This window comes from Anomalospiza imberbis, chromosome 3, assembly GCF_031753505.1.
Source record: "Anomalospiza imberbis isolate Cuckoo-Finch-1a 21T00152 chromosome 3, ASM3175350v1, whole genome shotgun sequence".
Taxonomy (NCBI): domain Eukaryota; kingdom Metazoa; phylum Chordata; class Aves; order Passeriformes; family Viduidae; genus Anomalospiza; species Anomalospiza imberbis.
Window position 1 is genome coordinate 56552976 of NC_089683.1, and position 16669 is coordinate 56569644.

General features: G+C 40.7%; 1 protein-coding gene across 2 annotated transcripts; it reads left to right on the plus strand.

The window, feature by feature from the left end:
- Positions 1-453: 453 nt before the first annotated feature.
- On the plus strand, positions 454-15546 carry TBPL1 (TATA-box binding protein like 1). Of its 2 annotated transcripts, XM_068184532.1 has the most exons (7): positions 1079-1229; positions 6794-6980; positions 7611-7693; positions 8606-8669; positions 10461-10564; positions 10664-10758; positions 15020-15546. In XM_068184532.1, exons 2-7 carry the CDS (start codon positions 6846-6848, stop codon positions 15088-15090), a joined length of 552 nt encoding a protein of 183 aa, XP_068040633.1. In that variant the 5' UTR covers positions 1079-1229; positions 6794-6845; the 3' UTR covers positions 15091-15546. The 2 variants fall into 2 exon arrangements, with proteins under 2 accessions (XP_068040634.1, XP_068040633.1); XM_068184533.1 differs by lacking the exons at positions 7611-7693; positions 8606-8669; positions 10461-10564; positions 10664-10758; positions 15020-15546 and having other exon boundaries at positions 454-1080; positions 6794-6935.
- The last annotated feature ends 1123 nt before the right edge of the window (positions 15547-16669 follow it).

The following is a 16669-nucleotide window of genomic DNA, read 5'->3' on the forward strand; positions in this document are numbered from 1 at the left end:
CAACAGATTTTCCAAGAGAAAATGTAAGTATAGCTGAAAGGTAGTTAATCACAGGCTCTACTCCCTACAGACAGCACCGGTGGGACACTGCCGGATTTAAAAGACCGTCCTGGACAGAGACAACCAGAACCATCCAGGCACTCACACTGTGTGCTCATGTCCCATTCGGTCTGCCCTCTAAGCGTGCCCCATGCGTTGACCAGTCCTGCTGCAGTGCAACATGCACGTATGGAGCAGCAAGAGTGGCAGCGTGCTGTTGCGGCGAGCCCTACTGCCTGCTGGCTCCCGTCAGAGCAAGGCTGACCGCTCGGCTCGGTCAGAGTGCGTGTGGAGCCGCCAGGCCAGAGTCCAGGGGGGCTGCAGCACGCTAAAGAGGTGCCAAGGCCAGCACCCACAGAGACGCCTCGTGCGTGCCACGAGTGTTCTCAGCGTCTGAGCTGAAAACTGCATCAGCTCTCCAGCGGCTTCGCTGGCAAACGCGCTGCCTTGGACGCGGTCGAGCTGGAGCCTGCTATCAGTTTTACAGGATTTAGGATACGAGTCAATGGCAGAAACTGATGCACAGGAAGTTCCAGACGAACATGAGGAAGAACTTCTTTATTGTGCGGCTGACCGCGCATTGGAACAGATTGTCCAAGGAGGTTGTGGAGTCTCCCTCACCGGAGATACTCAAGAACCGTCTGGACACAATCCCGTGCCACGCGCTCTGGGACGACCCTGTTTGAGCAGGGAGGTCGGACCAGATGACCCACTGCGGTCGTTTCCGACGTGCCCCGCTCTGCGATTCCGTGCGGAGCCGCGCACGGCGGGCCCGTCCCGGGGCGTACCGCGGCTCCGGGGGCGGCGGACGACAGCGGAAGCGCTGCAAGCGCGGCCCCCTCCGTCCCCTCCTCCCTCCCTCCCGCCGCCGCGACTTCCGGCGGCCGCTCTAGCCGCGCCGCGTCTATGCCCGCGGCGCTGGGGGATGTTTATTGTCGCGGGGAGTCGGCCCAACACCCGGAACGCCGCCGGGCGACCGGCACCCACTGACCGCCACCGCGCTGCGCCCTGCCCTGCCCCGCCCCGACCGCCGCCCGCACGGTAACGGCCGCCGCCCGCCGACGGGCCGCGCTCCTCCTCCTCCTCCTCCCCCTCGCCGCCGTCTCGGGTCCGCGGGCCCGGCCGGAGCCGCCGCCGCCGTTGAGCCCCCGCGTCCCGTCCCTCTCCGCCGCCGCCCCTGCCCGGCCGAGGTGAGGGAGGCGGCGCGGGGCCTCCCCCGCCTCGCCGCGGCCCTGCCGGTGCCTCCCGCCGCGGTGCCGATCGCGCCCGGGTCGGGAGGGCGTGCGTGGCCGGGGCCGCCGGGGCAGGGAGAGGGAGGAAGGGGCAGGGCATCCTGCGGGAGAATGGCCCGTTCCCCGGCCGGCCCGCGCCCGGCCCCGAGGGCTTTGTGGCGGCCCCGTGCCCTGCGGCGGCCGATGCCCGCACAAGCCGGCGCTGCCGAGCGGCGGAGCTCGGCGTGGCCAGGCCGCCTTGCTGCCTGCGCTTTGTTTGTGCAGTGCTGGCCGCAGAAGTTTCGGGCTGGGGTTGAGGGGGGAGGAGAAATAGTTGTTCACCAGAGCGTTGTGACGCTGGCTCATATAGGGCTTTGAGTGAGATTCCCAGCAGCGGGAGTAGGAAGGGTACTCGTGCTTCCTCAGCTGGGACGCGCAAATGGTAAAAATGTTTGGGAGGGAGGGAGTGAGAGGCTTACCCGTTGCCTTAAAATATTTTGTCACAGCTAAACATTTTTACTTTTCTTACGACATTTCATCATGTTGGAATGGCCACCGAACTTGTTGGTTCAGACTTTTGTCGTACTTACGATGATTTTTCCACTTATTATAAAGACAAAAAGGATTCTTCTTAATGCTTGGCATTCTTGGATGTTCTAAGGGAAAGATGGCACGAACTTGAGTTCAAATGCATCTTGTTTTGAATACGAATGGACCTTTAGATGAGAGAAAGATTTGAGGGAAATGGCGTGTAATGAATTATTTAAAATATGCATTCTTGTCTTGCTCTATATACTCTTTGGTTTTATTCTTGCAAATTGATTTATTTGTGTTGGACAACCCTACAGAGGTGCAGTAGGCTTATCCAAGAGCAGGACTGATGTGCTACTTGCTTATGATATAGCTGGTATTATCATGCAATGCATGGATCTAATTGAAAAAAATCCCTGCTTTGACACTGGCTTTGCACATATTTGAAAATTTTCTTCCCCCAAATATAAATAGTCATGACTCTGCAAATCCTGAAAGGTGAGAATAGTAGCTTCAAGATGGCCTTTTGCTTAGGCACAGTTTAACTTGCCATTGCAACAGAAAGTAAAAGCACGCACCACCAGCACAATGGCTGTAACTAAGAAAGTTATTTGGAGCAGAGGATGTTCTGCACAGACAATAGTAACTATGTTGCTCTTGTTTTCAGGGAGTCGTTCAGTAGCCACTGTGACCTTACCGTGTTTAAGGATTCAAGCAGATTTCAGAGGTGTGTCACCTCCAGCGTTTCATATGGACCTGTTTCCTGAGGGGCTGAACAAAAATCTTTAAAAGTACGTCTTCAGTGGAAGGATGTAATCATCTCTCTCCATTCCTGGCAGGCTTTATTTATTCTCCCTTCTCATATGGAAACGTCCTGTAGAGGTTCATGTTAACTTCTTCAAAGATATCTTTCAGGCCTTAGTTTGACAAATGTCTACTGACACAGTAGTGACCAATATCCTTTCAGCTGGGCTGTTGGAATTGTTTGTGGAGCTGGTCAGTTTGTGGACTGCTTTGGAGAAAGGTTAAAAAATAACCAGTAAAAGTTGCTTATACTTAGGCTGATGGTGAAAAAGGTGTTTATTTAACTGTTCTGACATTAACATAACCATTGTTATATATCCCCCATCTACCTTTATAGCCCTGAGTTTCTTGGATCAAAGGTAGTCAAGAGCTTAAAATAATACTTTGTTTATATACCCCATCCCAAGTGCCTTTCCTTTTTCTTTGATGATGGTGCTGTGGTGGGTTTGGAACTTTCTGAAGACAGACTGCTGGCTTTTTTAAGATTATAAGATTTCCGTGCAGGGTGTTTTGTCTTCACTTGTGTTTATAAAGTATCTAAAATAGTACGCCTATGATTCTAACAGTGGATGTAGAGGTAATGCTTTAAGACTTCAGTGTTCATTCCTCCCTCCAAAGTATTTCTTATTCTGTGGAGTTTCTCTAGTTTCAGTGTAGGATACATTACAGTGTCAAATATCCTTGCATTAGCTTTTGTTGTTGTTTTTATTTTTGTGTTATCATGCTTAATCTATTTACTTTTATTTCCTTCATTTTTTTTTCTCTTAGGGTAATATTCCAGATATATCCCTGAAATCTGTGTCGAAAAGAAAGAACGATGCTCTAAAATTTCCCTGATAAAACAAAATAATGCAAACTTCTACAGAGATGTATTTCAACTTGTTTCCTCTGTCAGGGTAGATTATGTTAAGCTGGTGCAAAACAATTTGAAATCAAAGTTACCTAGTTTCTTGTGTTGGAGAAAGTCAAATGAAGTATATAATCTAAAAGAAATGCTGTACATGTAGGCAAATTATTTCCAAATTTATTATATAATTATTAAATCAGCATTAGCTGGCAAAACATCATTTTAGAAATGAGATCTGGATTGCCAAAATTCTACCGTTCAGATGAGACAACCTTCAAAGTGCAAAATTAATTACCAAAACCTAAGCTGAGCTCAATAAAATCAACTTAAGCATTTGCAAATCCAAAACTGGAAAGAACCTGATGTTTGGTTTCTACTCAACCTCTGTTCTGCAAGTATAACTGCATAAGTATGGAATATAAATAGTCTTATAAGTAAGGAGCACTTATTTTCCCCATTTTGCAGAAAAGATACGGAAATGCAGAAATTCAGGTTTTGGGAAATAACAGTCAGTGCTACGGTAGTGTGTATGAATAGCAGAGAATACAAGAGACAGCTGGGAAAGAGGAGGATCAGAATGTTCCAGCTGGTCATGCTTGCTGGAGATATGTGTAAATAAGAGCAACATCTTTCTTTCTTGGACATTATTAGACCTCTTTTGCAAATATGTTCGTCAGATTTTTTTTTATGTAGTCCATGTATTTTTATTTTTTAAGAAAGTTTAAGTTGCTTTTCTTCTCGTGGTTCCTCTGAATCCGAAGTTATTTAAGGCTTCTGAAAGGAAGGTAACAGGACATCTTCTCTGTAGATTATTTTTTCCTTTGTTGTAAGTAAGGTATGAGACATTAAAATGAATGCTTAAGTCAAAGATTGTGATATGTTAACGCTTGCTTACTGCTTGATCACAAGTATCCAAGCCTAGAAACATTTTGGTTTACCCAATCTTTCCAAACCATGCCTTGGAAGAGTTTTAACATTGTGTTTGTATGCTTAATAGGAATGGCTGTGTTCAAAATCATTGACATAATATATACAATTTCAAATTTAAAAGCCCATCCCTTAGTATCTGTTGTCTTGAGCTTTCAGAGCATGGCTAATTACAGTGGGAACACACCACTGTAATCTGTGTAATTTTTCTTCTCTTTGTATCTACGCAAGTAGATTGTACTTCTAACCAAGATACATTGTAATTGCTGAAAGCATCCTTACTGACAGCTCCACAGCTGCCTTTTGCCTTAATAATAGATCTTTTCCTTTTAAATTGTAATTTTCCTCTATTTCCAACCACTTTTTCTTTTGTTCTGAATGAGCATGTGACTTTTCTCCCTGGATCTTTTTAAGATAAGTCATGTTTTATGGGGACATTATCATACAATACTATGGTTGCTTAGATGTTAGCAACCTTTCCGTGGTGTTATGCATGACTCTGATGTTCTTTCAGAATGTAGAGGCTGAGTGTGCCAGCAGATGCTTGCTGATAATTGTGAGATGCTGCTGATTGGAGGTATCTTGTTGACAATCTTTCCTGGGTTCCAGTAAGAGCCAGGAGTTGGAGCCAGGGTGGAAAACAAATGCCGCTCTGAAGATGCCACGGGTTCCAGCTCCATTCTGGCTCTGCCTGCATGCCATTCAAAATCTGCTCATGTGCTATCTTTGGATCTGGTTCCATAAATTACTTTCCTAATCTGTAGTAGTCCATCAAAACCAGATGGGATAAGTAATATCTAACTTTGAGGATTCATGTAATTTTTGGTTCAATAAAAAGATTTTAAAAGGGATCTGGGAGTACTAATTAGTTACTGTTTGTTCTCTTCTTTGCTTGCATTCCCTCCACCCCCACATGTAACCTTTGGTTTTTCTGTTTTCCTCTTGCTGTTTCTTCATCTCTTTTCTGTATTATCATCCATCTTGCCTTTTCTTATATTGGACAAGCCAACAATTACAGAATAATTCTTTCAGCATGGAACAAGTTGCAGAGTGTAAGCAGTAACCACCACAGCAGTTGACGCAGTACGTTGTGCACATCTGCCATGTAGTTTGTTATTTCTGTGTTGTCAGTGAGTGGTAGTCAAAGATGCACCTTGAGTTCTCCATTACAGACTATGTCATGATGTTTAGGAAGGCATAGTCAGATGAAAATACTGATAATAACATTAATGTTGTATCTTGAAGATTTCTAATATAGAACATAAGGCCAAAACATTGAAAGTGATATAAATACATCATAGTCTGATAGGTATGTTACTGGCCCTGATGCATAGTGTCCTGCTTCTTCCATGGCAATGACCATGTGGAGCATTTCACATATGTGACAGTTTTTCTTTGATTTTGTTCTTTGCTTTCCTTTTTGTTTATTTTGGATGAAATACTGCTAGAAGGTTTATATAAGTCCTTTTCACTGTATACCAATGATCTTGCTCTTGTCCCCTGTCATTTCTTCACCTAAGATCTATCTGAGATGCCTGCTGTCTTGGCTTTGTATGGTTACAGAAGAGATGTCAGGTGTACTTGGGCTGGGATGAGTGGTAGCCCAGCTGCTGGTGATAGGATTCTCTTTCCCAGCTGAGGTGTGTGTGATGAGTGCCGTTTTTGATGAGCATGGGCAGCCTGGATGCTTCCTGAGTGCCTTAGGTTTGCCGTGCATGCACTGGGCAGCCATCCTGTGCCATCACTGTTACCCGTGCTTTTCCTCAGGAACATTCCATCTCACTCTGCCCATACAGTGCCTTCCTCTGGGCAATGCAGACAGCCCAGGCTGCTGCTGCCACCAGGACATTTTGTGTAGTTTGCTTTGAGCTATTATTGGGAGAGATAGGCCAAGAGTGCTGGATGAAGATGAGAAAGCTGTGGTAGCAGGCTGTCTACAGACTGCAGTTGGTGTAACCGGTGTTAGTTCAAAGTTATTCATAGGCTCATCCATTCCAACACAAATGTCAAACTGTTCAGAATTATCAGCTTCAGCAGTCAGAGAAGTGTATTTTCCTGAGGTGTCTAATGACATCCTCAAACAAGCTGAGGAAAGATTATCCACTGGAGCTATGGAAGAAGTTTCAGTAATCTTTACAGTGTCTTAACATACTTAGTAAGAATTGTAAAATATTTAACTGGCAATTTAAAATACTCTTATATATATGTATGTATATGCACTTAATTTCTGTTAAGTTTGGCAGCATGGCTTTGAACAAGTTACATCCTATTTTCTAGCACAAAGGATGCAGACCTCCCCCTCCCCTCACATTGTTAAATGAGTCAGAGTGTAGTGACTTCTGCTTCTTGTATCTTTTAAGGAGCAAATGTATACAATGACATTAACAGGCAATTTTCTATTGTTATGTTTAATTTTATCATTTTTGCTTCTCAGGATGTGATCTTCGTAGTGAGCTGGTGGGAAAATTGAGTTGTAAATCACCCCAATGGATGCGGACAGTGATGTTGCACTGGACATTTTAATCACAAATGTAGTGTGTGTTTTTAGAACAAGATGTCATTTAAACTTGAGGAAGATTGCATTAGAGGGAGCAAATGTGATATACAAGCGTGATGTTGGGGTAAGAGATTCAGCATACCTCAATTATCTGTTTTTAGAAATGTTCCTTAAGCTAAACATTCTTCTGCCTAATACCTGTGTATGGTGGATAGAGAAAAGCAGAATTTTCTTTCTCTACTTCTCTTGCTGTAGGTATTTAGTTACTAATACATTACTTGTACAGAAATGTGAGTGATGAAATGCTGTCTCGGGAGACAGCACTTGGTGAGGTGAATATTGGGTACAAGGTATGTGATGAGGCCTGTTACACCTCAGGATCTGTTTTGCCTCCCAAAATTTGATGGCTGTGTCAAGAAAATATATATTGATACAGAGTCAGCAATGTCAAATCACTGCAATAAGAAAAAAATCAGCATGGTACTTTTAGTTTTCAGCTTTTTATTCAGTGAAAAATACCTTCATTTAATCTATTTTGTGTACACTGAATCATTGGCTATTTCATGCTTATTTTGTTCTTCTCAGGAGCTAGGTTTTTTAATTACTGAAAGAGATGAAGGAGCAGTTCAAGCCTATCAAAACTAAAGGAAGCTTTAGTGTAACTTTAGTTGATTTGGATAACAGGTAATTTTTTTTTTTCTAGTATGAAATTGAATTACTGCTAATTTCCAATTTTATTACTTTTCTTTTTTAGAAGGTTTTAATGAAGCTTAGGAAACCTAGGATTACGGCCACAATTTGGTCCTCAGGAAAAGTTATTTGCACAGGAGCCACAAGGTGAGTTCATGAAGATTCTTTCTCTAGCTCTAAATCCTTGTGTATTTTAAAATACAGCATTGTAAATGAAGAAGAGGTGGTTCTTGCTGCTGCTTAAATCAGCTCACACTGGATCACATGTAGATCTTTGTCAAGCTACGTATTTGGGAGGAAGTTTTATATGTGAAGTGTTTGTGTCAGATAGTGTTGAAATCTTAAACAACATCAGTTTAGCTTTCTTGGGAGAGCAGCAGGGAAAACTGCCTTGTTAAGAAAATCCTAGAGAGATTTAAGAAGCCTTTAAGAATTGTGTGTGTTTAGCTGGAAGTTGAGACTTGGGAAGGGATGACCTTTCCTGAGGATATCTCTCTATTTTTTCACAAAACCCCACCTGAATTTAATCAAGTTTTACAGTGTTGAGGGACTGGAAAGAAGCAATAGCAGACTCTCAGTTCAGAGACATCTGACACTCACTAAACTCTTAAGAGCTGAATTCCTTTAAGATAGGTCTGCATTTCAAAGCAAGGAAAAGGTAAGTTAAAGTAGTAAATTTGCATAATTTCTGTGTCTGATCTCTGTTCCAAAATTAAAGAGGATTGTTCCGGATGTTAACTCCAGCCTACCAATGATCTTATTTATCTGTTAAGGGTACTTAAAATCATGTATGATTAAAACATGTCTCTCGCTTCAGCTTGAGTCAAGTGCCAAGATACTCCACAAACAGGGCATGGAGGATTCCATTGGAATGTCTATCTAGTTAAAATGTTATACTTGCAGCAGGATGAAGTGAAGGCTGTCCATGAGATCATGGTTGATGTGCTATATTCTATAATGGTTCCTTTTGTAGTCTGAGTAGCTATTGTGGTGTGTGTGTGTGCACAACTATATACTCTAATTCTGCTAATGCTAGATCCTTTTCTTTCTTCTTTATAGTGAAGAAGAAGCTAAATTTGGTGCCAGACGACTAGCTCGTAGTCTACAGAAACTAGGTTTTCAGGTAATTCTGATGAGAAAGGACTTGTATGACTCAAGCAATGCTGGTAGTTCATTTTTTAGAAAGAAATAAAGAAGAGGAAGCATAGTGATTTAGCAGTTAATGTCTTTTCACTCAAATGGCCCTTTTGTGTCCAAATACATTTTCCAGATGCTGGTTAAAAAGAAGCTGTTCTGTTTTGTGGATTTGAGGTTTTTTTGGCAGCTCAGAACAGTGGTTCTTCACTGGATAATGAACAACAACATTTGTTTAATATATGAACAGATGTGTCTTAGATAGAATTTATAATATCTCAAAAGATTTATTTGGAAAATGCTGAAACTACTGTAATTTGAACATAATTTTCACTAATTTCTAATGGAATAGCAGATACATTTCCATGTGAATAAGGGCAGGTTTGAGCTTCTTAAATTAAAGAAAAAGGAAGAAAAGTGCTCCTGCACTGTCATGTTGCACAGCTGGAAATATGCCAAATAAAGTACTTAGGACAGGAAACACCCTCTATTATCTGGTTTTGGGTTAACATTACCAGTCAGAAACACCACTTGCATTTTGTAGTAAGGGTTGAAAAACAGCAACATGAACCACTTAAAATTACATGATTTGGTACTCTAAAACTTCCTAATAGTCTGTTGTGCTGTTTACACACAGGTTCAATTTAGAGACAGACAATTAAATAGACACAGTAGCTGTCATTTTCAGGGAAAGACTTAATTTTGATTATAGTATATAAAATAAAAGTATATAAATTTGATTATAGTATATAAAGGCAGTGGTGGCAGCCTATGCTGGTAATGCTGCATCACAGCCCAGCAGAAGTTTGACGCTCCTACTTGTCACAAATGTGTACTTTGGACCCAGCCCTTTAAAGTTGGAATGGAATGTTAAGTCAGTGAGGTGCACAGTACTTCCAGGGTGGAATACACCAAGTTTTGTCAAAAAATGAGCAGTTTATATTTTGAAAATTAAGTGGATTTAAGACTTAAGTTGCTTCTTTCTAGCTATATTTCTAGCTATCTTTCTAACCATCTTTCCAACTATCTTTCTAATATCTTTCTAAAAAGGGTAGATTGAAGAAGAACGGCCATATAAAGTTTAGGCAACCTCAGAAAATGAGCAAAAGTTTCCCCAGTGACATTGCCAACACAGACCTGTCAGCAGTGCGGTTTCTTTGTATAGCAGTTGTCTGTTGGCTATTTTGTTGTAATCTAAAGTGTCTGTAGTAGAGAATAACTGAAAGTTATTCAAACTGTTTGAGTTGGGTTTCAGAAAGTTACAGAGTAGAAAAACAGTTTGCTCTGCTGGCCACTGGACATTTAAAGCAAAACAGTTGTCACCTTTTTCCTTATTCTTACCTTTAATACAAACAGTATGTAGCAACAAGGCATTAAAGAAGTTCACAACAACATTTAATCTTTTTCTCTGCTTACTTTGCTATTCCATGAGCTGTTAAATTTAGTTGATTTTCAGTGGGGAGGTGTTTAGTACAGCAGTTTGAGTTGTTTCTGTGTCTCATCCTTAAACTGTACTATAACCATACTGCTGTAGTGACCATGATACAACTCAGTTCAGCAGTTACTCCACCACAGAAGGATAATGTAAATATTTTGAGTCCATTAAGTACTCTTTAGTTGCCTATTAGAAAAGCATCAGTCTCAAGATTCTAATTTTGACTCATCAAAATATTCTAAGTAGTAGCCTTGTCTTTTTTTTTTTTTTTTTTTGCAACCCATGCATCTGACTTGTTGTAAAGTAAATTTCTAATGTCTTTTTTTTTCCATCTCTTTTGAAAAGGTAATTTTCACAGATTTTAAAGTTGTGAATGTTTTAGCAGTGTGCAACATGCCCTTTGAGATCAGATTGCCAGAATTTACAAAGAATAACAGACCTCATGCGAGGTACGTAGGATTTTAAAGAATTTTAGTCCTGGAATACTTCTTAAGCTTTTATTTTTCAGTTCTAGATCTCTCTTTTTTACTTTTCATTTTGTTTTCTAGTTATGAACCAGAACTTCATCCTGCCGTGTGTTACAGAATAAAATCTCTCAGAGCTACCTTACAGATTTTTTCCACAGGCAGTATCACAGTTACAGGTATTTTAATGTCAAAAATAAATATTTAACTTGTTGGGAATAATTAACTTCAGAGCCAGTAGGTTTGGGAAAGCAAGATGTTTAAAACAGTCAAAAGATAATGTTGAAAGGATTTAGTTTCCCTGTGCTAGCACCTAGTTTGTTTTTGAGTGAAAGTGCCAGAAGAGTTGTAGGGAAAGTGTTATTATTGGGCAGTTCAAAAAATTAGTTAGACTGTGTCATGGTTTGACACTGGCGCGATGCCATCGCCCCCATGAAAATGTACTTTTCTAAATAATTGCTGTGAGATGTGATCAGGAACAGAGCAGAGCAGGCCCAAGGTTAGTAACAAAGAAAAGAACTTTAATAAACTACTACTACTAAAAAACTACAAACACTAAATCCTGGATGAAGACTTTCCAAAACACCCCTCCTCCTCCCACCTAATTTCCAAACAAACTCAACAGTGAGACACCACCCAGGATCCTGATCAAGTTGCTACCCTTCAGATATTCAAATACTCAATTTTTCAAGGGAGACAGGAGTCTCTCTTGTGCCACAGACTCCCCAGGAAACTCAATTGCCACCCTTGTGTTTCCATGTCACACATGGCAACCGCCCGGAGAAAATCTGCCATGGTGACACTCTCCTTTCCATGTCACAGTGCTCTCACCACCGTGCATGGACAGACTGCTCATAGGGCTCCTTTAAGGATGCTTTGCCATGGACCAAAAGAGACAACAGTTCAGTTTCTCATTTTTGGTCTACATTCCCCCCCATTTTCCCCTGGGGCTGAGGGTCCAAGAACAGAGGTCTTCTTCTCCTCTTCTTCTTCCTTGAAGATAGAGGGGCTTCTCCACACCTTCTCCAACTCTCTTCTGTTCTCTCTACTCCTCTGATGGTAATCACTGAAACGGGTCTCCTGGCACACCAACGCACCCCCCTAAGTGCAGCTTGTGTTAGGAGAATTTGGTTCAATCTATGGCTAACAAGAAAAGTCCAGCCACAAGCCACTCCAATCATCTCCTTCCAACTCAAGAATTTCTTCTTCCATCATCTTGGATCCCAGACTGTCTCGCTTCTACTTCAAATCAAGGAGGAGTAATATTTTACAAAGCCTTCATTTCTCAGGAAAGGGTTAAAAGTTCAGACTCCCTGGATGGCTGAAATTTCTGCCCAGCAGCCGATTCCCAAGGCCAAGGCTGGGCGCCTTCACCCCGCTCCTTCTCCTCCGCGCCGGCAAAGTTACAGGTGCCGTCCGGACTCTCTGTCTCTTCCCTCTGGGGGCGAGAATGACAAAGACATCTCCGCTTCTCTCCACCCTTCCGTCCACAGGAGCTGGCTCGGTTCCAGTCCTTCTACCCCTCAGCTCACCTCGACCAGGCCTCATGGCTTCCTCTCCCCCACCCAGCCCCATGGCTGGGCAGGGGAGATCTGCACAGCACCCTGACCAGAACCAAAGAGAGCGAGCTCTTGGGAGTTCCTGCTTTTAACCCCCTGTGTTCTCAGAGGCGTATCCCTATCTTCAGTGGTCACTTCAAGTGCCAATATCCAAACTTGACCACTGATTGGTTTGACCCAACTTCCTGAAAAAATCACTTCCATGTCAAACCATGACAGACTGGTTGTACACAGTCTGTTTTTTTAATGAAACCAAAAGTAAGATAGCACTTAAGAATGCAGGTAATTATTGTTTATTTAAATATTTCAATTTTCTTCCTTTTTTCTTCCATTTGTAGAGATGTTAACTACACTGCATTTAGCATTAACATCCCTTTCATATATACATATTTCCAAACTTCAGATTTATTGAAACTCATAGGATAGTATAGCATTTTGTCATAAATGAACCTGACCAATATTTGCAGTTGTACAGACTTGTGCTCTCTTCTGTTAAAGCTCAGCTAAGAGAACCACCACTGAATCACAGGCATCAGTGATTTTTCCCATGTAGTCAGAGACATGGTTGTCCTGGGTCTTGGAGAGGCCAGCCATTTTTTTCTTCTCTCTTCATCATTTTCATTTTTCATTTTCTTTTCTGTTTGTTTGTGAGATGTCCACCACCAGTGTCCATGTACAAGAAGTCAGTTTTTCAGAGAATACATGTTAAAATGCTACAAAACCAAAAAAAATCATTTTGTGTCACTTTAGCAACAATTATGTCTTGCAGTTGTTAGAGCTCAGCTACTGGTTCAGAAGCTGGATAAGGATTTTTTTTATTTTCACATCTTAATTGCTCAACAAATGCCTATGCTTATGCAGAACATTTCCAACAAGATATTGGAATCAGTGTTTTCTAAAGAAGACAAACTTCCATCAGATTCGGTAATCTAAAAATGAAGAGCTAAAAAGTATTTCAAGATTGCAGTATATGTTCAGAACAGTGCAACTGGTCTAGACAAAACTTGAAACTAAATTTAAAATAAATAAGAAGCCTTAGTATCACTGCAGTGATAAAAATCTCTCAGCATATCTTTTCAGCCTCCTAATGAGATTTAGCTTCTCTGTAAGATTCTTATTACTTCATTGCTTAAAAAATCACTTCCATATTTTTAGAATTTTCCTTTCAAATAGGAAGGTAAATATGGTAAACATAGAAGGTTTGCATCCTTCTAGTTTAGTTGTAGCAGTGAGTTTGAAAAATTAACTCAGACCTCTGTTGATTTTCTAGGCTTCTGCTTTGCCTCTCTTCTAGAGGAAAAAAATGTCCTGAGTCTTATGCTTCTTATTCTAAAAATTGTTTAAATTACTTTTTAGTCATAGTGCACTCCTTCTCAAGTGTGTTCAGATGAAGTTTCTTTTAAAGATTCATGTTTTTGTAGTACTAGTACTTGTAATACCTCTTCCTCAGAGAATTTTGAGATACATAATTAGAAATGTTACAAAAAACCCATGAAGGTGAGTTCTTTTCATGAGACAAGTATAAAAAGATTTTGTTACTTTCATAAAAGATAATAAAAATCACTAGGATGTAATAGAAAGAAGTATTGTTTTTTTGACTCTGAAATGAAAAATAAGGGGGTCGTTTAGGGGGGGTGTGTCATTTTGTTTTGTTTTTTCCTTCTCTTATATGCCCTAGAATGATGATCCAGTTTTTACATCTCTTCACCCTTAGAGAGAGTGGCGTTTTTTTTGCTGGAACTATTTGCCAACTCATATTCTCACTTTTCAAAGGCTTCTCCTTTCCTGAGAACTTTCTTTTCTAATAGCAACCAAATGTAAAGAGGGTACAGTATCCACCCAGAAGACAGCTATCTTTCACCAGGCTTGTTGTAGCTGAGTGCTTCACTCAACCAGTTTGAAAATATAGGAAGAATCCTATAGTCATCCATTTGCTTTCTGACTGAGCATGTAAAACAATAATTACTTAAGTAACTTATGCTTAAGTTACTGTTTTTGGGAGTAATTTTGAACAGTTCTCTATACTTGGAAGAAACTTTTGAAGTCTAAAGTGGAGTTACAAAAACCCTGAGTTCCTACTCATCAAAGCATATGAGAAATTGCTGTTCTTTACCTACATCACCAAGTTTATATCCAGAATTAATATCTTCCACCACATTACTGCTCACTGATTTGCAATCTTAGTTTATCGTTGCGTAAAGTGGTCTAGTACCACCAGCAAGCACTGTTAGGTCATTTTTCCTTTTCTTTGCCTGGATGCTCACAGATCATGTTGGATAACCTTCATATGTTTCTTCCTGAGATGATCAAACCATTCCCTGGCTTGCAGGTTTTGTCCTGAGATCAGCGATGAAGCTATTCACAAGTCTATAATTTTCAAACCTAAAATAATCTTGCTTGAAATGTACTTCAGTTAAATCCAGCATTATTTAACAGTAGCTTTTGTTGGTAGGTTTTTAAAGCAAGAGTGATAAGTGGCTAGGCTTGAAGTAATAAATTCCTAGAAGATTGACATAAGTAAAAGAACTTATTTTACCTCTGCCACTCAGCCTCTTCTCTGGGCTGTTTAAGCCAGTCAATTGAAAATCAGCCAAGTTGTTATGAAATTAAATGACAGTATTATTTAATTGTAATTTATCCATCGACAAATGTAGAACATCTTGCAGATTTACAAGAAAAGACTTTGACATGAAAAGTGTTCAGAGAAAAACTATTAAGTTAGGAGAAATGGGGGAGAACTTGTTATTGTCTGTGGTATGAAGTTGTGATTGCTAATAATATTAAGCTTTTTTTAAAGGTACTGTTGTTGTTCTAATTTCTGATTCCTTGAATTTTCTCTTCCTACTGCCTTTTTTTTTTCTTTTTTTAAACTATGTCTCAGGGCCAAACGTAAAGGCTGTTGCAAGTGCTGTGGAACAGATTTATCCATTTGTGTTTGAAAGCAGGAAATAAATTTTGTAATTCACCACTTGATGGTTAGGTTCGCTAACCGAGCACCTTCAAAGACTGCTGCACATTGGACTAAAAGCAAAAAAGGAAAACTGGACCAACCATAGCAGAGGAATACAGACTCTTCTACTTGCTCATGGCCACAGTATAGACTCCAGTTCTTTCGGATTTTACTCTTAATAGTGCTGTATTGTAAAAACGGAAGTTTACAAGATATGAAATTGCTGCTTTTAAAAAGACATTCTATTTATTTTTGCAGTAATTTCTGTGTATTCATAAGCAAAGCTGTCACGATGTGCACTACCTTTAAGACTTTTTTTTTTTTTTTTTAGCTTGAGCTTGTGTTTTATTTGTGAATAGTCTTTTACATTTTTGTATGCTGAATATTGGGCACCAAAGAAGCTGTAAAAGTTATCTTTTTCACCTGATGAATGTGCACAAATAAAAGTTTGGAAAATATTTCTCTTCATACCTGTTCTGTTATATTCCTTCCCTTTTTATATTACAATTACAATTGTATAGTTGCAAATTAATTTGAAACAATGTAAGAATAGTCTTTTGTTGATACCTTCTGTTTCTGTTTGTAGTATGTGTAAAACTTTGTGCTTGGGCTAGATTGAAATCTATAGTAGTTACGTATGTTTATCTGAGGATGAAATTTGGTTTGTTCCCAGTTCTCTTAACTACATGCCAGACTTCAAGTATTTTCTTGTTGTTACATGAAGAGAAGACATTTCTAAATATAAAGGTCTACAGCAAGTGTTTTCCTGTAGATGAATCGTAGAATATGCTGAGTTGGAAGGGAGCCATCAGGATCACCGAGTCCAACTCCTGGCCCTGTGCATGACACCCCAGGAGTCACACCCTGTGCCTGAGAGCACTGTCCAAACGCTTCTTGAACTCTGTCAGGCTGGTGCTGTCACCACTTCCCTGGGGAGCCTGTTCCAGTGCCCAGCCACCCTCCGGGTGAAAAACTTTTTCCTGATACCTATCCTAAACCTCCTCTGACTCAGCTTCACGCTGTTTCCTCAAGTCCTCTCACTGGTCACGAGAGTGAAGAGATCGGTACCTGCCCTTCTGCTTCCCCTCGTGAGGATGTTGAAGACCACAATGAGGTCTCTCCTCAGTGTCCTCTTCTCCAAGCTGAACAAACCAAGTGACCTCAGCCCCTCATAAGGCTTCCCCTCCAGACCTTTCACCATCCTTGTGGCCCTACCTTGGACACTTTCTGATAGCTTAATTGCATTATCAACTTATGAAGCTACTGTAGAAAAAACAACTGCCTTGTCCACCTACTCAATGCAAAAGAAAAAAATTTAAATGTGAACTTCAGGAAAATTGTGCTTCAACTGGAGAAGATGTTATGGTCACTCTGATCCAGCCCCAGCCTATTGCTGAACGATTAACACAGACCTTTTCTACACTCTTCTTACTGTATGTTGTTTTGATGACAGGAGTTGCCAACAAGCAGTGAAGCTTGATTCTGGCATATATTATTATTGGTATTAATCTTGGACTTGGAAGCCAGTAGATGTTTCTCTCAGTAAGTGCACATTTGAAGCAGAAGAGAGGTGAATGCTTA